The sequence below is a fragment of the Piliocolobus tephrosceles genome, chromosome 15 (genome assembly GCF_002776525.5).
Source record: "Piliocolobus tephrosceles isolate RC106 chromosome 15, ASM277652v3, whole genome shotgun sequence".
Taxonomy (NCBI): Eukaryota; Metazoa; Chordata; class Mammalia; order Primates; family Cercopithecidae; genus Piliocolobus; species Piliocolobus tephrosceles.
The window spans coordinates 1,730,557-1,753,434 of record NC_045448.1 but is presented as its reverse complement, the minus strand read 5'-3'; the positions used below and the strand labels follow the sequence as shown (position 1 = coordinate 1,753,434).

Below are 22,878 nucleotides of genomic sequence, written 5' to 3'. Positions count from 1 at the left end.
GTGCAGCACTGGTGTGGGAGGGAGCGCCGGCTGCCTTCCATGCCACCTCCTTCCGGGAGAGGTGGACTGTGCTCCATACGGTGCTCCCTATGGTGCTCCCCAAGTACAGGCACCTCCACATAACGTGCGGGAGTGGCAAGCACTCCACGCCCTTGTAGTGCAAACTGGATGGTTTTAGTTGCCCCACCCACCTTATGGTAGCAGGGTATAGTATCAGGAGTGGAAACCATGACCATTTACAATGGCTGGAAGGAAGGAAGCCAAGCCTTTGCTGTCCTCCAGGGTGAAGACAGGGCTGCCCTAGTGCTCATTGGACAGGACATGGCCTGGAATGCAGCAAGCCTATACAGTATGTAGCTTGGCTTGGCTGCCCTTGGAATTCTGCGGAAACCCCAGATCACAAGTACCGATGTCTTCAGAAAACTTACAGATGTTTAGCAGACTGGGTGGGGGTCTGTGGGAGGCTGGGGTGCTGGAGAAATAGACTCTGGACTCCCGCTAACAAATGTACTCGAAGTCACTCTTTTCTTTGTGAAAGATTTCAGTTCTCTTTTCCTGTTCTGTTCAGACTTGATAAGAACTACTCAGCTGCCCGTAACATTCCGTTCTTATCTGATAGCTTTTTATTTCCAGAGGCCGAAAAGTGATTCTTTTAAAGTTTGTCTGACAGTCTATGGTTTTATGAGTTCACATAAAATTATATCTAAAAGAAGGAAACTACTATAAGCTTCACTCTAATTTTTGTTTGTCTGACTGGCAAACCTGGTTCTTTGCATTAAATTTATAATGACACAAATGACCACTGTGCCCTCCAGAGACATTCAGGTGTTTGATCTGCAGAAGCAGGAAATGATCGACAGGTTGGAGAGGTGTGGACTGTGTGCTGTTCGATGCAGCATCCGCAGTGTCAGGGCCTCCGTCAAACCTCAGCACGGGCGTGTTTTTGGGATGTGACATATATATGGGGGGAGCGTCTGTGCCTATGAGCAGATATGCATGGAGACACCCACAGAGCAGGCACAGTGATTTCACATAAAGTGAGCCTGCACGCAAAAGAGCCCAGCTGCTGTCTCCTCCATCTAGACGAAGCCCGAACTATTTGGCTCCACAAAACATTTTATTGCAGTCCTAGAAATCATTCTGCTTTCCTCTCCGCTTTCATTTCCCTGCTTCTGGAGAACACCAAAGGGCTAAAGTCAGACAGGCCCCCCAGAGGCCACAGTCAATAGCATTTAGGAAATCAGCTTGGAGCTCCATCTTCTGGTAACAGTCAGTTCATTGCCATTCATGGGCTTAAAAGCTCATCCTACCCAAGCTGTTAATTCTTCATCTCCAGAAATGGTGAGCTCTCCAGAACGGAATCTGTCTACAGTTTTCACCAGCTGTGTCCTCCCGAATGCATGGAGCTGGGACGCTCTCACTGGGAAGGACTGAGTACACCTCACACAGCACTGCCGCCAGCATTGTCTGCTGGAGACAAGCAGAAAGCATGCACCTAGAAACATGACTACCTCCCCTCTCCCCGTCCACCCATCAGGATTGCCCATGCCAGGCTTGGGAAACCACCCCTCCCCCACAGCTCCACCTGCATCAGGGTCCTGGTGTTAAGGGAGGATTGGTGTCCTGTGAAGGCGTTCGAGGCGGGACCATTCAACCCGCTTTCTGTGATTGCAGCCTCTCCGGATGCCCGATCGCTGCAGCAGAGAAACTGGCCAAGGCACAGGAAAAGCACCAGAGCTGTGACGTGTCCAAGTCCAGCCAGGCCTCGGACCGCGTGCTCAGGTACCCAGCAGGAGTGCGCCGTCCGTCCGTGAGCTCTATCCACAGTCCGCCCCACACCTCGGAGCGCTGGGGACACCTGCTCAGGGCATGTCCTTACAGCAGCAGGGACTGGGACGGGAGGGCGGGGCCGTGCTGGAAGCCGGGGCTGGGACGCCTCACTCCAGGCCAGGCTGTGTGAGGGCAAGGGTGTCATTCTCCCCCTGGTGTCTGTGGACTCACTGGGACGACTTACATGAGAGAGTTGGAGGAAATCGTTTCTGATTTTGTTCCTGGACCTGGTATTTCATGAGTCTGAGTGCTAGATTAAAGGGAAGCTTTGAAAATTAATGAGATGCCCAAGGTAATTTTCTCATAATTTGGAGGAGAGGGCCTCGCACCAACCTGCAGGCGGGTGCTGATGTTTTGTTTCTGACAATGCTAGGGGTATGAGCACCCCACGCATGCGTGTGGAAGCTCTCGCATGCAAAGCCGGCAGAGCTCCCTCCTGTTACACCCGACAGCCTGCGATGTAGGTGGGGGTAGGTATTGTCACCTCCGTTTGGCAAGTGAGAAAACCCAGAGTGCAGAGAGGTTAAAAGACCCGAATGTTACCGTGGGTCAATCAGTGTTACAGTGTTACAGATCGTCCGCCTGAAACCACTGTTTTCTTTAAGTTTTGGGAGGACAAGCTCCCCATGCACACAGCCCTGCTATACGTCCTTCATTCTTACATGTTGCTTCACATTCTCATCCACGTGAAAACTATGACAATTGCCACATATCCTGCCTTCTCACACAACATCACTGCAGAAACACGCATCCTTGTCTCTATGTAATCATCCTAATTATCATCTTCACAGGTACATATATTCTACTGTTCAGACGTACCCCCCCCCCCCCAGTGCCAAAACTAGGTTCTAGCTTTGAGGCATTCGGGCTGTTTCCCGCTTTTACTATTAAAGAGAGGGCAATAATAAACATTTCTTTCATATATACAGCACTTTGCCTCCGTTACTCCTTTGGCTACTCAGAAGGCTGAGGTGGGAGGATTGCTTTGAGCCCAGGAGGTCAAGGCTGCAGGGAGCTGTGATTTCACCACTGTACTCTAGCCTAGATGACAGAGCAAGACCCTGTCTCAAAAAATTAAAAAAGTAAATTATTTCTTTAGGATAAATATCTTAGAGCAAATCACTAGGCAAACAATATGAATGTCCTTTTTGTTCTTGAGTATTATTTCATAACATCCCAAGAAGCTTCTAACGTAAGTCATTAAACTCCCTTCCTCCCTAAATAGAAAAGTTAAAATCTTTATAGAAAATTATAAATATTTAAGCAAAAATAAGAAAACAAAACCATCTACGACCCTACTATCAAGAGATAACTCCTCAGTAAATTGTGGCACAGAGTTTTCTGCATTTGGGGGTCCCGGCCTGAAGTGCCCCCAGAGCACCCATCTCAGGGAGCCGCCCCTTCAGGGAAATGCACCCATCTTCCCTATGGCAAGACCAAACGCTGAACAAGTCATAGGCCACCCTCCCTCTCCCCACCAGCCCACAGCTAATTATTGGCAGCGTGAAAACCATCCCCACCCACCCAATAAAACAGACCAACCTGCGGGGCTGTGTAATCCAAGGAGGGATCGTTATTAGGCAAAGGAGAATTTGAAAGTTGGTAGCGAGATATTTCTTGCTGAGGGCTTTCATTAATTTTCTTCAGCCTACCTTGGCCAGACCCCTGAGAATCTGGAAGAACTCTAGTACCTGGCCGTTCTTGGAGTCACCAGGTGACTGCACTGCCCACCTACGGGCTGCTCTGCTCCCGGGGGCTGCACTGGCCACCTATGGGCTGCTCTGCTCCCGGGGGCCAGCACGGAGTGAGGATTTCGGGGAGAAGCTCACAGCAGCTGGAGACCGACGAGGCATGCATGTAATTGTGAATACCACCTTGTCCAAACAGCCTCCACTCTGATGTTTGCCTCCTCACCTTTGGACGCTGAGTTTCTTTTCCTGAAATGCTTTCTTACCACCCCCCAACCCCCACCCCACGGATTCTAAACTTAAAAACCAACCCATTCTGTAAAACTGACTTCAAACATCCCTTTCTCCATTCAAACGTAACTGAATTCCATAGCCTGGAGTGTTCTCTCTTCTCCGGAATTCTCATAGCATTTGAACCCTTGACATATGATCACATCACCCATGGTCTTTTGTTTTTTTTTTAATTAAAAAAAAAAATTTTAGAGACAGGGTCTCACTCTGTTGCCCAGGCTGGAATACAGTGGCACAATTATGGCTCACTGCAGCCTTGATGTCCTGGGCTCAAGCGATCCTCCCCATTCAACCTCCTGAGTAGCTGGGGTAATAGGCACACAGCACCATGCCCGGCTAATTTTTTTTTAATTTTATTTTTATTTTTTTGTTTTTTGGAGAGATAGGGTCTCCCTATATTGCTCTGGTGAGTCTCAAACTCCTGGGCTTAAGTGATCCTCCTTGCTCTGCCTCTCAAAGTGTTGGGATTTCAGGCATGAGCCACCATGCCCGGCCTGCCCCAGCATCTTTTAAAGCAAGGCCTAAAGATTTATTCATTTATGCACCATCATATTATCTGGGAAAATGTCTCAAGAACAATAGACAATCAATTATTACATGATTTTATTGATTTGACAAGAAGTAAATCGGCTAAATTAATGAAATCACAATAAATGTATTGGTGATTTGGTAAATAAATGGGATATTTAACCAATATCCAATTTACATATATATAATTGGATATATATCCAATACTGTTATAAAAGTATAGATATGGCTATCAAACAGTCTAAACTCTGACTTTCTTTTCTTAAAAAATCCAGTTATCAAAACTTTGTAACTGCACCAAAACCAATATAAATTTATGAAATAATCAGAGTAAAGAGAGATTATCTACATGGGTGCCTATTAAGTCAGAATTTATAATAGCAACAAAATCAAAAAGTTGGAAAATAGTTAAATAGTACAATATTCATTGATTTCAATATCACTCTGCTATTAAGAACTGTTTTTAAAGCCTGAGAAACAAAAAGGAAAATTAAATATCATGTAAAATGGAAACATAAAATATGTAAAAGTGTAAGATTCTAACGATTTAAGTAAATATAAAATGCATGAAGTCCATCATAAAAAATACACCAAAACCTTAAAAGTTTTTGTCTCTTGAAGATCTACAGGCAATTTTTTTAAAAAATAGCTTTTGTGTCTTCTAAATATTTTTTCAGTGAATCATAAAAAAGCAAAACATAATCATGAAAATAATTAAAAAGCAAGACAATAGTTTTAAACCTGTTTTCTGTAGGGCAAGTATAGATGATCTTGGTGTGCCTGTGTGCATCGCCTTTAGAAAGAGAGCGAGGACTCGAGAGAAAATATACTTATGCAGACACACAAGAATACTTGTGGAAAATGAGTTAGGAAAGGAACAGATGAAAACCCCTCAGGTTTCCATCCCCAGGGAGAACAAACAGAATACTGTCTGCACGTCTCTCGCCAAAGAGTTTCCTTCCTAAACAGCACACATTTGTACCTGCTGATATCATGCTTTCATACATCTGCTAAAATTTCACATTCATGCTAGAGGTACAGGCAATATTTGCAGATCTTACTGATACTAGTAATCAAGAAATAGGATCTTACTCAAACATTACTGTCTTCCTCCAGGCGTGGTGGCTCACGCCTCTAATCCCAGCACTTCAAGAGGCTGAGGCGGGTGGATCACCTGAGGTCAGGAGTTAGAGACCAGCCTGGCCAACATGGTGAAACCCTGTCTCCACTAAAAATAGAAAAATTAGCTAGGCATGGTGGCAGGAGCCTGTAATCCCAACTACTTGGGAGTCTGAGGCAGGAGAATCACTTGAACCCAGGAGGTGGAGGTTCATTGAACCAAGACCGTGCCATTGCACTCCAACCTGGCAACAGAGTGAAACTACGTCTAAAAAAATGACTGTCCTTCCTAAGCTGACCATGAACCTCACACTAATGCATGAATTTACCACCTTTTGTTTTTTCCTGCTTGGTTGGGTCTTTAGTTGGAATACATTTTATATAGTTTAGAATGACAAAAATTCAACAGGAAACTCTCTGCCTTTAAAATTCACTGTTTTGTTAGCTTTACAGTGTGTAAAATGATGCTGATGTGAAAAGGTCTCTATTTTTTGAAAATGGATCACTTGATGCCAAGGGTTCAAGACCAGCCTGACCAACTTGGCAAAACCCTGTCTCTACTAAAAATACAAAAATTAGTCAGGCGTGGTGGCTCATGATATAATCCCAGCTGCCTGGGAGGCTGAGGCAGGATAATCACTTGAGAAAAATACAAAGATGGCAGATGAGACTGTAGGATGTTATGATTAAGAATGCATCTATGGCCGGGCGCAGTGGCTCATGCCTATAATCCCAGGACTTTGGGAGGCCTACGTGGGTGAATAACTTGAGCTCAGGAGTCTGAAACCCGCCTGGCCAACACGGTGAAACCCCATCTCCACTGAAAATACAAAAATATTAGCTGCGCGTGGTGGTGGTGCACGCATGTAGTCCTAGCTACTCGGGAGGCTGAGGCAGGAGAATCGCTTGAACCCAGGAGGCAGAGGTTGCAGTGAGCTGAGATCACGCCACTGCACTCCAGCCCAGGCCACAAGACCGAGACTATCTCAATAAAAAAAAAAAAAAAAAAAAAACGTGTCTGTATGTGAGCAGTTCTTCAGGGTCCATTCCATGCAGCCTTGAGCCCAGTGAGACTGAGGAGCTGTCAGTGGGGAGGACAGAACGCAGGACCCTTAGTGCACTGTGGGACCCTGCATGGTTGTGTCAGAAAAAGGACATTAGTGGAAAAACTGGTCAGATCCAAATACAGCCTCTAGTTCAGGAAAGAACTCCATACTAACCTTAATCGCCTGGCTTTGCTCTTGTCTTGTGGTTATGAAGGTGGTCACATTGGCAGAAGTTGGTGGCAGGGTGTAAAGAAAACCTCTGTGCAACTTTTCTGCAAGTCTAAAATCGTTTTAAGTATAAAGTCTAAAAACTCCACTTATGACCTAGACAGACAAAGAGGTGGACCTAAGCACACACACACACACACACACACAACACAATGTCTATGAGTGAGCAACGACCCGGGGTCCGTCCTTTTTTATTTATTTATTTTTTATTATTATTATTTTTTTGAGACGGAGTCTCGCTCTGTCGCCCAGGCTGTAGTGCAGTGACTCGATCGCGGCTCACTGCAAGCTCCGCCTCCTAGGTTCCTGCCATTCTCCTGCCTCAGCCTCCCTAGTAGCTGGGACTACAGGCGCCGCCACCACGCCCGGCTAATTTTTTATAGTTTTAGTAGAGACGGGGTTTCACCGTGTTAGCCAGGATGGTCTTGATCTCTTGACCTCGTGATCTGCCCACCTCAGCCTCCCAAAGTGCTGGAATTACAGGCGTGAGCCACTGCACCCAGCTTGTCCTTCCTTTTAAATATTTTATTCCAAAGACGATAAGAAATGACTACTAGGTAAAGACATTGAATGCATATTCTAGTACTTGACAAGGTGCATTACCACCTAGCCTACCTCATTGTCCAGTTAGGTACATTTTGATCTGGTTCTGTCTCAGTCTGTGTCCCTAAGAGTATTTCTTTACTTCCTCTTACTTTTTAAGCGGAATTTCTTATTGAGGCAACGTCTTTGTGTATAATTCAGCAACTCTTTGTAACCACTGCAAAGAAAATTCAGGACTGAGATTGTCCCCATCCTCATATCTCATGTCATCACCATGCCACCAGACCTCTTACAGGAAAGAAGGAAAAGGGAACATATTTAAAGATTTTATTTCTTGTCCTTTTTTATTGCCAAAGTTGACTTTTAGGCAGTTTATCTGGTGCTATATAATTAAAACCACACTTTGTCTTTTCTTCAGAAAATAAAAAAAGTTGTAGTTTTAGTGGAAGGTAACCCATCTTAAAAAGTAAGATATTCTAGTTTTACTGTGAAGCTCGTCGTGTGCAAAGCCACGGGAAAGCAAGCTGTTGTTTGTTGTCTTGTTCACTTCCAGGCCAATGTGCTTTGTGAAGCAGCTGGAGATTCCTCAGTATGGCTACAGAAACAATGTCCCCACAACGACGCCGCGTTCCAACCTGGCCAAGGAGCTTGAGAAATATTCCAAGACCTCGTTTGAATACAACAGTTACGACAGCCATACTTATGGCAAGCGAGCCATAGCTCCCAAGGTGCAAACCAGGGATATATCCCCCAAAGGATATGATGATGGTAGGAGGTGCACACTCTTATACATGAGAGACACGTTGCCATTGATGATGTTGTTGTTGTGTATATCAATGTCCTACAAATTAGTTGAGCGGTTGTGGCCACTCGATGGGTACCAAAAGAATAGGATGTTCGCAGCACAGCCCAGGAGCTGAAAGTCCCCCAGGTCCACACAGCTGTAGGAGAGCAAACCTTCAGGAGAAGGAAGGTGATGGTTTCCCCTCAATCATTCTGAGACAGCACACTCGGCTGCTCGTGGAATGTGGAGAGAGAGAAGCAATGGACTGGCTCATTGTCTTTTGTGGTACTGGGATGACAGTACCCTTATCTTAATACGCTTCCTTTAAATAAATGCCCGAGACAGACAGTGCAGGGGGGGCCAGCGGGCAGCCCTCGGCTCCCGGGAGCTTTGAGGAGCTCTGCACCCATCTCCTTAGTGTTCTCAGCCTTGCATGCACATGAGAACCATCCAGGGAGATTTTTTTTTTAATTCTTATGCCCAACCTGCCCTCATGACCAGTGAAATCAGAATCCCTGGAGGGCTCCCTGCACGACACGATGACATTTTTGAGAAGCTCACCAGTGATTCCCATGCAGCCAGAGCTAGTGGCCTCCTTGTCACCCAGCCTCTTCACAGCAAGACCAGGACCTGGGTCCCCCTGTAACTGGGGACGATGGAGCAAAACAAGGCCCAGCCTGGGGTACTACCGGCAGAGCCATAGCTTTGTTCCTTGCTGGCTTGTGGCTGCCGTGGCACCAACAAAATAGAGCTTATGCAACAAACACAGGGCCACGGGCTTCATGGGAAAAGGGTAGTTTATTTTGACTAATGCTTATTTGAACCACTACCAAGAGTGTGAACTAGTTACCATTTCACTACAAAGCTAGTTGGTAAGTAGTTTTTCATTAGAGGGGAAGACTGTATTTATTTAGTTTTTTTTATCTAACTGTGTGTCTGCTTTAAATTCTAGGTTCTAGGCTGTATAGACGTAATTGCCAATTGGGACTTGGGGTGTAAATGTTCTGATGATTTAGAAATCTTGTCATGATACTCTCTAGCACAGGGGAAGGTAATAGTTTTTTTAAAAAGGTCATCAAGCTTTTCTTTGAAAAAGATATTTAGGGCAGGGCGCAGTGGTTCACGCCTGTAATCCCAGCACTTTGGGAGGCTGAGCCAGGTGGATCACTTGGTGTCAAGAGTTCAAGACCAGCCTGGCCAACATGGCAAAACCCCGTTTGTACTAAAAACACAAAAATTAGCCAGGCGTGGTGGCTCATGCCTGTAATCCCAGCTGCTCAGTAGGTTGAGGCACAAGAATCGCTTCAACCTGGGAGGCAGAGGCTGCAGTGAGCTGAGATAGTGTGCTGCTGCTCTCCAGCCTGGAGGACAGAGCGAGACGCTGGATCAAAAACAAAGAAAAAGATCCTTAGTTAAAATCACAGTACACACGCAATATTTAAACTGAATGCTTGGGGAGTTCAGAAACCATTTTTATCATTCTACAGGAATGACGGCACATCTTTCTAAGCTATGGTATTTCTTGCCTTAATAACAATTTATTTGTATAATGAATGAAATTTAGTATTTCTTGGAGCTATCATATATTGGTCAGAAACACAGACATAAATGGATAGAAGGAGTGACTGTAGGGTATAACAGAAATAGTTCGGTTGGTTTGTTGTTGGGTTTGTGATAATTTCAGGTTTCTTATCGTCTCATTTGTTCATCTACAAGTGAAGAATCAAAAGAAATTAAGTTCTCATAATTGAAGGCTGTTTATATGATTTCCAATTCATTGACATTTTACCGGGATTTGATCCATTCTTTCATTAGAGGTTCATTTTTACGCACCGGTTTTTTTGCTGTTCTTGTTCCGTGTGGGCTGATTTCTTTCTTGAGCTTCATTGTTAAGGTCAGACTCCAGCCTGAGAAGGAAAGGGGGCTTCTGGGTGAAGTTGTGAGCAGCAGAGCAGTCTCAGGGTCACGGTGCCTTTAGGGGACCCGAAGTCAAATCCACTGAGCATATTCTCAGTGCCATTCTTAGGAGCCGGATGCTACTGGACAAATTAGCCCAGCACGGCATGGGTTTCCTCGGGAGCAGAGAGGAAGCAAGAGTGTCCTCTGCTGACCTCGCCAGGCTGCAGTGAAGATCAGCTGAGACGGGACGGGTGCAAGGATGCGCTTGGTGGCACCATCACATGTTAGTTACTGGCATTGATCATCACATGCCCGGCAGAGGCCCTGCTGTGGACACTAAGGCTGAGCCATGCTTTGCAGCCGACCCCCTGGAAACAAGCGTCTATTGAGCAGACAGGCTGAAAGCTCAGTGTTAGGGCTTCAGGAAAACAGAGAAAAGGAAATGCAGCCTCTTACCACAATGTAGTGAGAAAAGGAGCCGCCCCTCTGCTGATTTGTGCATGTATAAATTTTAGAGGCACAAGTGTTATGCAGATGTACTGTGTGGGTGTGAAGTCTGGGCTTTTAGTGACACACTGTTTCCATTTCACTAGACTCATCTGACAGATTTTAAAAGCATCCTGGAAAGTGCCCACTAGGACAAGACTGGCTGGTAGGGTTGTTGACGGGGTGTGATCCGAGGGGATCCGGCCCCACTCCTGGGCACCAGGTGGCAGATTCTGACTGCAGAGTGACTGCTGCCTGCAGGTACCCTCCAATGTATCTTTGCCAATACTTGCTTCAGGTGCACAAAGAATTGACTTGTTGCTTCTAAAAAGAGGCAAAGAACTGGTTCTGTTGTAAGGGAGAAAAGTACAGCTCTTAGCAACCAAAGGTCAGGGCCATGCAGATACAGAATGAAACAGAACATAGGACCTTCTCTGCAGCCTTGGAAAATCATCCCTTAAGTCATACCAGCTGTGATCAAACCCCTCCCAAAAGCTTCACTTCACCAGCTGCATCCTTCCAGACATAGCACACCAGTGCTTGCTGTCCACCTGACCGTCTGTGTCTGTGTGTCTGTCTGTGTGTCTGTGTGTCCGTGTGTCTGCCTACCCGTCTGTCAGTCATCATTCCTTCCCTCAGGATACACAAGACATGAAACACACACTGGAGCCCAGTGAAGTCGGGAGTCCTTCTGCCTGCAGGATTAGCATGCGCTTTACCAAAGTGGTAGACTTTGGATGAGATCATAGAGTTTGAGCAGAAATCATGCAAAGGGAGAGAAACACACAGGACGGTGAGCACAGCCAGTGGTCTGGAGGCCAGGACGGAGACCCGCGAGAAGGAAGAACAGGGAAAGCCGCGGGGGCTGCTGAGGAAGGGGCTTCACGTTGTCTATAGGAAATAGAAATCCATGCAGGGTGATGGAGGGGCTGAGGGGACGAGGATTGAGCATCCACTGGGGCATCTGGGCCCTGGCCTCTCCCGGGAGCTCCAAGCCACAGCCCCACCCACCCTGTTTTGTATGGTGAGCTAAGAATGGCTTTGACATTTTTAAAGAATTGGAGAAAAACACAAATGACAAATAGTATTTTCTGATATATAAAAGCTATGTGAAATTCCGTTGCCATGCCATGCATAGAGTGTCATTGGCACCTGGCTGCCCTCAGGGCTTGGTGGGCAGGCTGTGGTTGCTCCTATAGTACAGGGCAGAGCCAAGTGGCCACAAAAACGATCACACAGTTCCCAAAGCCTAAACATTTGCTACGAAATCCTCTCCAGAAAAAGTTGCCACCCCCTGGCCTAATATGTCTCTACCTTTTGCTGTGTCTCCAGGCAACACAGCCCACCCTTGGGGGCCTAATCCTGTCAGGTTCCCAGCCCCCGAATGGGCTCTGCCCGTGTTCTCCTTTTGATTATTCCCAGCTTCCAAATTCTCCAGCTCTCAGACCTTCCCATCATCTTGGCACTTCCTCTTCTTTGCCCCCTGCCCTCCTGGCTGCACGGATGACTCTCCTGACTACCTGGGCAGCTGCAGGCTCCTCTCGTCTCTCCTGCATGACCCCTCTGGAGTGCACCTCCCTGGCCCTCAGTCTCCAGTCCCATCACACCCACCTGCAGGGCTCCCTTCTTCCCTCCACCTGGCTGACTTCCCCACGGCCTCTACCTGAGCAGAGGCCACTCCCTGGTGATGTTCTCCTCCTGTGGGCAGTGCGCGGCCCTTCCTACCACTCTCCATCTGCCTGCGTCCGTGGAGCTCAGTGCCACACTCTGCCCTGCAGCATGGCTGCGTCTTACCTCTCGGGCACCGCCTGCCGAGACGGCCTGTCTTCCCACGGGCCCCAAGCTCCTGCTGGGCCACAGGCTGTGTCTGCAGATTAGCTCCACCCTCTGGGGCCTGGGCAGGCCAGGCAGGCAGTAGCTGTGCCAAGGACACTGAGGAAAAGAAAGCCTGACACCGAGACCCCGACACCCCTTGGACATCAGCTCAACTCCAGCAAGTAGATCGTGTGCCTTTGAGATGGCATCCCACTGGCTAGAGAGCTCTGTTCTTTCCCATGTAAGATTAGATGTCCGTATTTCAACGTACTTGAAACACTAGGTAGAAGTGTGTAAAGACCATGAGACTCAGTGCCACAGATGAGGGCCTGGATCAAGTTAGGTCTAAAGATTACTGAGTCCCAGCTAGTGGGGACATCTTCATGATGGAAATCTTGTGATTGCATTTGTCTAGTTTTCGTGGAAATTCATACTGTGGATACATGTTTATCTATTCTCTGCAAGAAAAGGTGAATCCATAAGGCAATAGACATTCCTAGGAGAATGAGGCATGTACATTTAGTAAGAATTTCACGAGCAGAATAGGCAAATGAAAAGGTCCCACGTGGAAGGTTTTATATTTTGTTGTTTTGGATTATTATTATTATTATTATTATTATTATTATTATTATTATTATTATGTCAACAGCTGTATTTAATCACACAAATCCTGTGTGCTTTTCCTTTTTTCCTGCAGTAGAGGAGATGGAATGTTGAAGAGGTGTTTTTAGGATGGTGTAAGATCCAGCAGCTGCTCCTGTTTCAAGGCAGCTCTGGCATCTAGAGTTAAAGCTACTGCATTGCTCGTAACATACAGTGATGTTCTTGGCGCCTGGAAGAACATTAACACATTCTTGTCTGCTGATGGATTGAAAAGCAATTTGATCAAAAATAGCCCTGGGCCAGGCGTGGTGGCTTATGCCTGTAATCCCAGCACTTTGGGAGTCTAAGGCGGGCGGATCACAAGGTCAGGAGTTCAAGATCAGCCTAGCCAACATGGTGAAACCCTGTCTCTACTAAAAATACAAAAATTAGCCGGGCGTGGTGGTGCACACCTGTAATCCCAGCTACTTGGGAGGCTGAGGCAAGAGAATCACTTGAGCCCAAGAGGCGGAGATTACAATGAGTCGAGATCACACCACTGCACTCCAGCCTGGGTGACAGAGTGAGACTCTGTCTCAAAAAAAAAAAAAAAAAAAAAAGGCTTTGTTTGCTGAAAGAAAGTGTATTCTGTTGTTGTGAAACTGCTCTCATCATCAGACCAAGCATCCTCCATGCTGGAAGAGGGGGAACAGAGCACCCCCAATCTGAAGCCCCTGCTCTGCAGCGCCCCCTGCTGTCAGGGCACTGAGCAGAGCAATGCTGATTGTGGTCCAAAAGATACTGGCATGAAGAGCTATGCTGACATTTTACAAATAGGGATAATTATTAAGACCAAAGACCTTCCTTTCCTGAGCAATTTTAACTGTAGGCACCCTTATTTTTATTTTTGTTTCAATTAAAACTTTCAAATGATATTTTATATTCAATAAAGGATGCATGTGAAAGTAAATGCTGTCTTCGCTGCCCATTTGAGTGTAGTGAGTCGACAGGCTCATCAAAAGACTAAAGCAGTCACCGACTAAAATTTGGTACTATCCACTTGGCATCATCTAGTTGTAGCATCTTATGAAATAAATATCTGGAAAAGTCAATGCATCGTCACATCTACATTTTATAACTTCAAGATAATTTAAGGTGACTCAAGTAAGATGAGAGGAAGAAATGCAGAGAGTCGTTTTAGTTAAAAATTCTTTCAAGTAAAATGTTGTCACATAGAGGTAGCGTCTTTCTTGTTTCAACTTTTATTTTAGACACAGCGGGTACCTGTGCATGTTCATTACATGGGCATACTGCACCCAGGCAGTGAACACAGTACCCAAGAGGTAGTTCTCCAACCCACCCCCCTCTCTAGTGTCCACAGTGTCGACTGTTCCCACGTTTATGTCCCTGTGTGCTCAATGTTTAGCTCCCACTCACAGGTGAGAACATGTGGTACAAAGTTTTCTGTCCCTGCATTAATTCATTCAGGTTTGTGGCCTCCAGCACCATCCATGTTACTGCAAATGACATGATTTTATTCTTTTTGTGGCTGCATATTATTACACAGTGTCTGTGTACCACATTTTCTTTATCTAATCCATCACTGAGGGACGCCTAGTTGATTCTGTGTCTCTGCTACTGTGAAGAGCATGGTGATGAGCATACGAGTGCATGTGTCTTTCTGGTACAACGATCTATTTTCATTTGGGTAAATACTCAATAACGGGACTGCTGGGTCTAATGGTGGCTCTATTTAATGTGCCTTGAGAAACCTTCAAGCTACTATCCAGTGGCTGAACTAATTTGCATTTCCACCAAGAATATATAAGTGTTCCCTTTTCTCCACAGCCTCTCCAGCATCTGCTGTTTTTGGCTTTTTAATAGTAGCCATTCAGACGGGTGTGAGAAACTGTCTCATTGTGGTTTTGATTTGCAGTTCTCTGGTGATTAAAGTGATGTTGAGCATTTTGTCACATGGTTGTGGGCCACTTGTAGGTCTTCTTTTGAGAAGTGTCTGTTCATGTTCTTTGCCCATTTTTAATGGGGTTTTTTGTGGTTTGCTTGTGGATGTATTTGTTCCTTATAGATGTCAGATATTAGACCTTTGTCATCTGACATAGTTTGTGAATATCTTCTCCTATTCTGTAGGTTGTCTGCTCCATTGATGGTTTCTTTTGCTGTGCAGAAGCTTTTTACTTTTACTTTAATTAGGTCCCACTTGTCTATTTTTGTTTTTGTTGCAATTGCTTTTGGAGACCTAGCCAAAAAATATTTGCCAAGGTCAGTGTTGAAAAGGGTATTTCCTAGATTTTCTTCTCAAATGTTTATACTTTGACATCTTACATTTACATGTTTGATCCATCTTACATTAATTTTTGTATATGGCAAAAGGTATGGGTCCAGTTTCATTCTTCTGTGAATAGCTCGGCCGTTATCCCAGTACCATTTCCCCACTGCTTGCTCTCATTGGCCTTGTCAAAGATTAGATGGTTGTAGGTGTGTGGCTGTATTTCTGAGTTTTCTATTGTGTTCCATTGGTCTGTGTGTCTGTTTTTACACCGGTACCAAGCTATTTTGGTTACTGTAGCCTTATAGTGTACTTTGAAGTCAGGTAGAGTGTAATCTCTGGCTTTGTTCATTTTGCTTAGGATTGCTTTGGCTATTTGGACTCCTTTTTGATTCCATAGAAATTTTAGAGTCATTTTTTTCTAACTCTGTAAAGAATTACATTGGTAGTTTGATAGGAACAGAATTGAATCTGTAGATTGCTTTGGGCAGTATGGCCATTTTAACAATATTGATTCTTCCAATCCATGAACATGGGACATTTTTCCGTTTATTTGTGTCATCTCTGATTCCTTTCAGCAGTGTTTTATAATTCTCGTGGAGATCGTTCATCTCCTTGGTGAGCTGTGTTCCTAGGTATTTCCTTTTCTTTGTGGCTACTGTGAATGGGATTATCTGCTTGATTGATGGTCAGCCTGGATGTTAGTGGTATATAGAGATGCTGGGGTAGCATTTTCTAATTGATAAGCTGCTGAGCTCTCCCAGACAAACACATCACTGATGGCAGTCGAGGCTCTTTGTGGACGTTGGGCAGCCTCAGTCTCCACATCTGTGAGGTGGGCATGTGGTAGCATCTTACAGGGTGGTGGAGGTCTAGATGCAATTCTGTTGGAGGATGCTGTGAACACAGTGTAGGGAGAGTCACTGTGAGAGGAGCTTGTGACGAGAAGTCTCTGTCTGGGCGTGAACGGGAGCTCCTGCCTCACCTCTGTGCCCACACTCCTGAGCATCGCCCTCACCAAAGCTGAGTGCAAGGTTGCCAGCCAACCTAGGCCAGCTGCAGTTGTTTGTTGCATTGACTTGTGTTATTCCTTTAATTTTTTTAGGAATTGAAATTCCCTCATTTCAAAACAAAAGTGTTATTATTTTTTTTAAATTTATATGGGCAATGATTTTTTTTTTTCCTAAACCAGTGGCTAGCCCTCACCAGTAAAAACGAAACCCCATATTATTATTTCATTTCTTCTACAATTGTTCTACTATTTCTTAACAAAATTGTAAATGATGTAAAATCACAACCTTTAGTTCATATCCAGAGTATCACAAACTGCAAACTGATGGTTGCTCAGGGTGGCTCAGGGTGCTCACTGCACAGGGCCAGCGGGGGTGTCCTCACAGCCTCTGCTGTCTGCCTCTGGTTGACTCCCTTGCAGCCCCATGGTGGTCTCTCTCAAAAGCCCTGGCGTGGGCCTTGGTTAGACCAGCAGCCACTACCCACTCCGCCCTGTGCTGCTGGGCTCCCTAGAGGAGGGGCGTTCCCAAAGGAGAGAGAAGGGAGGGGCACACTAATGGACACTCAGACATGCTTCTCACGGGCAGCTGTGCCCCCCCAGCCATGGGACCACTCTGGGTGGCTTTGCTCATTCAGATTAGCAAAACACAGTCATAATATCAACAGATTGCTATTATATTTCATGGGTTTTGTGGGTGTGGATTTGAGCCTCTGGTTCATGCACGGGAATCTGGGTGTAAAGCGGTCACTTGCTTGGGGAATTCTCTGTAGCTTTTGGCAGAGGCTGAGACGAAGACAGTGTGGCCAGCTCCCACCCTGGGTATTGTCCTCAGTGCTTCCTCTGCAGGGGCCTGTGCGTTACAGAATCACCAATAACACACCTCTTCCCCATGTCCTGAGAGCCTTCAGTCCCAAACCAAACCTTATCAATGATGAAAGCTTCTTTTTTTCCTTTGTGTCCGAATCCAGGGCAATTTCTTAGCATTAGCTCATAATGACCATCTCAGCAATGTGAGAAAGCTTTTTGCTTCACTTAGCTTTGTTCTCTTCTTCCTCTGTGGGGAGGAGTCCTGGGGAAGCCTGGTTCCAGGTTCAGAGCTGCTGCTGATGGCACGGAAGACACTGCGGAAGCCATGACTGCCTGCGAGGTCTCCCTTTCCTTGTAGCAGCAAATAAAACCATAGTTTCCATTGGAATTAGGCAGCTTGGGGCTTTGCTGATTAGGAGTAGGGCAGCCCTAAGCACCAGGAGAACCCGGGCTAGAATGTCTCTAGCCTATCACCAAGTTCTCCCACCTGCACTCATGCTGCTCCCAGGGAAGCAGGCGGGGATCTCTTGGGGAAGAAGTTGCTTCCTAAGGGAGGGACTCACTGACGGAGGGATTTAGGACATGAGAGAGACCAGGTCCACCTCTGAGTAACTCTTCACTCTGCTGGATTCCAAGTGACATGTCTGGCCATGCACAAATGATGTCCTGTGACATTAACTGGCAGGGATAACAATTAATAAAGAAGGGCCCATCAGATAAATCCTGGACTGAAACAGTTTCATGTACTAAAGGAGATTGTTAACAGCTCTAACAAATAACCCTTACCCCTCAGCGCCGGTTTGGCTGTTAGTAAGTGTGGTGGCTCAGGAAGGATTACTGGGCAGTGGAAATCGTGTCATTGAGGGTCAATGCAGGGCACAGAGAGGCCGTGGCTATGAAAGGGGCAGCTGCACACGTGCCCCACATGTCTGCCCACCACTGAGTGGCCACTCAGGTGTTCCGACATTTATCCTGAGCGTATTCTCTACGTGCATTTCCCCCTTTCACTCCCATGGCCGGTATCAGAATTCTAGAAAAAAAGGAGGTTGGACTCACCCTGCCTGGTCTGCATGCCCAGCCAGAAATCCACTTCCCAAAGCACGTGGTCCCCACAGGCCCAGCAGGTGGCCCCCAGGTCCCCTTGAATCCTGGTCACCTGCACAGAGGACCCGGGCCCCAGGAGGCTGCCACAGCCCCTCTGGCTCAAAGGAACAGCCTACTTCTTGACAGATGAGAGACTGGATCCAGGTCGGGTCACCAGAAGTGCTCCTGAGCCCTCATGTGCTGGGGAGGAGCCCCACTCACTCTTAGGGCCTCCACAGGGGTTTGACTGGGCTGGAATTCCCAGTCACTTCCCTACACCCTGTGGTTCCTGAAAGTTAGCCAGCCCTGTGTCTGTCTTTGGAGGGACCAGATAACTGCCTGTGCTGGGTGCGAGGTGCAGCCTTTCCAACAGGTGATGAATTCTCCTCCAGGGCAAAAAAAAAAAAAAATAAGAAAAAGGGAAAAAAGTAGAAAAAAAGAAAAGGAGCCAGAGGGTTTTGTTTTGTTTTCGTTTGCCTGTTGTTTGTTTTCTTTATGCCAAAGCCCGGGCACCCTGAGGGCCGTCCCACGCGGCTGTGTGTGGCTAAGGCCGGGGCGGGCAGGCCCTGCCGTGTGCTGTCTGCCATGTGCCCTGCGGCCGGGGCCTGAGTCATCCCTGTCCCTGTCTCCCCAGCGAAGCGGTACTGCAAGGACCCCAGCCCCAGCAGCAGCAGCACCAGCAGCTACGCGCCCAGCAGCAGCAGCAACCTGAGCTGCGGCGGGGGCAGCAGCGCCAGCAGCACCTGCAGCAAGAGCAGCTTCGACTACACGCACGACATGGAGGCGGCCCACATGGCGGCCACCGCCATCCTCAACCTGTCCACGCGCTGCCGCGAGATGCCGCAGAACCTCAGCACCAAGCCGCAGGACCTGTGCGCCACGCGGGTACACGCGCCTGGGCAGGTGGGGCCCCCTGGCGGGTGGGGGAGGCCGGGCCGCGGACCCAGCCGCCGAGACACGCGGCGCTTTCAGAGCACTTTATGGTGCGAACGCCCTGATCTCCTAAACCGTTCTTGCCACTGTGAACAATTAGTGCAGGTTCCCTTAAAGCAGCCCGAACAGCACCATTGTCCAAAGCGCAACCATTTTCTCGATCAGAGGCAAGGGTCAGATCTTGTAAATTAATGTGCATCCATGGATCCTTCTCTCCAGGATCCAGAAGCATTTCTGTCAACAAAGAACACCACGTGGTCCTCCTGTGGTCTCCAGTGACCACACAGAGGATGCAAAACGAAGCGTGGACCTCCCTTGAACTTTGACAGGAAGCTCTGCTAGCACCGTTGCCAAGTGAAATGCAGGCATCTGCCCATGGATTCCTGGGTAGCAGGGAAACGAAGTAAAAATCAGGCTTCACACCAAGGGATCAGCCGTGTATTTACAGCCGGCACTCGTTAGTTCCACATTTTCCTGGGTGCTATAGTGCTATGAAAGGCATAGGAAGAGTGTCTGTTTTTAATGTTCTTGTTGGGCCGGAGAGGGAGCCTTTAAGATGCAGCAGACCTGGGAGAGAGCTGCCTCGCCAAGGCCACTAGGCGGCCGGGGAGAACCAGGCGGGGCAGGGAGCGGTCTGACTGTGTTCTCAGAGCCGCTGAGCAGCGGACATGGTCACCTGCTCTCCCGATAAACAAAGGGCTCTCCACTGTGGAGCGCTGCCTGGCCATGCACCTGAGTGTACAACACTGACAGTGGTTCTTGTAAATACTTGTAGTTGGTATGAATGAAGAAAGGTCAGTAATCTTACGTTTTGCAAATGTTTTTTCTTCTATCGGTATATTTAGTCCTAGATATTGGAGAAGCATCAGGTGCCTGCAGTTTTCCCGGTGATCAAGGTTGCAAAAATGCAAGGTTAGCATGGAAGAGATTCTGTGGCAACCACAAAAAAAAAAAAAGAAAAATAAAGAAAGGCAGAGACCCTTTCCAAATTTTGTTGCACTTTCTTAAAATTAAACTAAGACTGAGAGAATAAATCCAACATTATGAAGCTTAAATTAATATCAGAACTTCAAATCAGAGTGCACTTTGACAAAGAGCGTTCAGGCAGAATGATACTGTATAATTTATCAAGGTAACAGCTCCAGGGATGGTGGTCTCATTCCAAGCATCTTCCTTCTACTGTTGCGTTGAGAGGAGAGAGCTGCTAGACCTTTGAGGAGGCAGCAGCTTTCAGACCAGCTCTGAAATCAAATTTTGCTCAAAAGAGTGTCACTCTTTGGGGAAAAGCATGCAGGATTGTTAGGGGTATTTTGAATTTTTTTTTTTTTAACTTTCTGTCCACGTGTCCCTTCTCACTTTCTCCCTGAGAGGCAAGTGCTGCAGAATTCTTGATGCATTTCAAAGCATCCTTTAACAAAAATAAAAAGCCTCACCCTGTACCTCTTTGTTGTTGTTGTTGTTGTTTTTTAAGCCAGTAGACTAAATTGTAGGTTTTCTGAAATTTAGAGGAGATCAGATGGTAATCACTGTAGTAAAGGTATTTTTAGCTGCAACTGCAGATCTCCTTTCTTAAAATGGAAAATTATCTTCATTATAAAAGTTCTTATTACAGCCAGGCACAGTGGCTCACACCTGTAATCCCAGCACCTTGGTAGGCTGAGGCGGCCGGATCACTTGAGGTCAGGAGTTTGAGACCAGCCTGGCCAACACATAGTGAAACCCCATCTCTACTAAAAAATACAAAAATTAGCTGGGCATGGTGGCGCAAACCTGTAGTCCCAGCTACTTGGGAAACTGAGACAGGAGAATTGCTTGAACCTGGGAGGTGAAGGTTGCAGTGAGCCCAGGTTGTGCCACTGCACTCCAGCCTGGGTAACAGAGCAAGACTCTGTCCCTCAAAAAAAAAAATTGTATTACAAGGTAAATTTTAGTTTATTCTCTTTCCTTCCTTCATCCTTCTAATTCTTTTGTTATCCTCCTCCCTAATTCTTGAACTATTAGCATCAATAAAACTAAAAGAGAATTCTTAAGCTGATATATATGTGTGTGTTCATACACACACATACATACATGCACATACATGTATATACACACATGCATACACGCAAAATTTTTCTCTCAGGTATTTGTAACTGTAATAAAATTAAAATTAAATACTTCGTAATTTTCTTCTGAACAAACTCTAAATCAGAGATATAATAGGACAACAAGGAAGGAGAGAGAGAGGATAGACAGTAGATAAATAGGGAAATGGAGGGAGCGAGGGTGGCTGGGAGGGATGCCTGGATTCTCCAACCAATTTTGCAGCTAAGCATGGAATAGCAGGAATGTACCAAAAGACCAGTCCTGTTCACCTTGGGAGTTCAGACCAAGGAAACAGCAGTGAGGAATTCTGTGTTTGAATGCTCCCCTGGCTGATGGCAAGACTGCAGTCTGGGAGGAAGGACCCATGGTGTTACAAGGTGCCAGGCCAAGCACAGTCACCATGTCTTTCTGCCAACAGAACCCTGACATGGAGGTGGATGAGAACGGGACCCTGGACCTCAGCATGAACAAGCAGAGGCCGCGGGACAGCTGCTGCCCCATCCTGACCCCCCTGGAGCCCATGTCCCCCCAGCAGCAGGCAGTGATGAACAACCGGTGTTTCCAGCTGGGCGAGGGCGACTGCTGGGACTTGCCCGTAGACTACACCAAAATGAAACCCCGGAGGATAGACGAGGACGAGTCCAAAGACATGACTGTATGTCCTTTTCATTGAGCCTGTGTTGACTGCCAGACTTTAAAATGGGGCCCCAGCTGAAAGAAGTGCCATTTGCACATACCTTATGAGAAAATATATTTTCTCTTTAAATATGACCTTTAACTGAGGAGGACTTAGGAAACAGTTTTTGTTGACCCAGAAGAGATTTGTGACTAACACTGATTAGAGTGAAACTAACTATTGACTCTTGTAAATGATAAAGTTTATTTTCTAACAAATATGTTTTGTTACAAAGGATTACTTTAAGAAAACATATAAATAGCATGTGATTTCATTTTTCTGGGTGTCCTGTTGAAACAATACAGGATTTTCCTTGCTGGTAGAGAATTTTAATAGGAGTCTTAGATACTTAAATGGTTAACTGTGTGCTGTTAATTAACTAGCTCTTCGAAACTAAGGACAGTGTCCCTTCTCTAAGAAACCTAAAGTATTCAAAAGAGTTTACTCTAGCCTTGAATACATTATTCTAGTACCATCACCTAAATCTTTGTTTATGACTGTATTACTAAAACATCTATGTCAAGAACATATTTTTGACATATGTTGACAGTGTTCAAATTCAGGTTATTAAAATAGATATAATGCCCTTTAGGCTTTGAAAAGAAATAAAGAAAAATGTTTTCTTTATGTACTGACTTTAAAGTCTTTGATTCTGAGAACTATGACATCCTCTTTATTCACTGAAAAATGAAATTTATTTTTAGTGCGATAGAGAGAACACCATCAAAGCAGTAGTGTCTTACAGAAACAAGGAAATAGAAAAAAAAAAAAAAGAAAGAAAGAAACATTAGCCCCATGTAGAAATTGGCAGAGAGGGCACCTGCTTATAAGCCTGTTATCTGCATTCTTCAAATTGATTTCAGTATCCAGGCATTGTGGAAAAGAACCAAATCAGAGTGGCAAGCTAAATTTCTAAGTATTTTTTTCTCCTGCAGTGTTGAATCATTACTACCAAATAAGGCATGGTGGTTGAATCTCCAAATTTATTTTAGTTGAAAGTAAGCCCTCATAAAATGACAGAAGTGTTTTCATCCTGGATCGTCATGGAAGACAAACCTTCCCATGTAGCTAGACTTAGGAAATGTGTCTGCTGAGCATCGCCACCTGTAGAAACATCCACGTTACTGCAGGTGAACACACAACTGACAAGGAAATT

The 22,878-nt window shown here is 46.0% G+C and overlaps 1 protein-coding gene across 11 annotated transcripts in view; it reads left to right on the top strand.

The window, feature by feature from the left end:
• Nucleotides 1-22,878, top strand: part of MYT1L (myelin transcription factor 1 like) — a 537,379-nt gene that overhangs the window by 416,140 nt on the left and 98,361 nt on the right. For all 11 annotated transcript variants that reach the window (XM_023192653.3, XM_023192656.1, XM_023192648.1 and 8 more), the window contains 4 exons: nucleotides 1,675-1,782; nucleotides 7,827-8,041; nucleotides 18,663-18,913; nucleotides 21,465-21,701. In XM_023192653.3, the coding sequence (XP_023048421.1) occupies nucleotides 1,675-1,782; nucleotides 7,827-8,041; nucleotides 18,663-18,913; nucleotides 21,465-21,701 (811 nt within the window). The remainder of the gene's footprint in view (nucleotides 1-1,674; nucleotides 1,783-7,826; nucleotides 8,042-18,662; nucleotides 18,914-21,464; nucleotides 21,702-22,878) is intronic.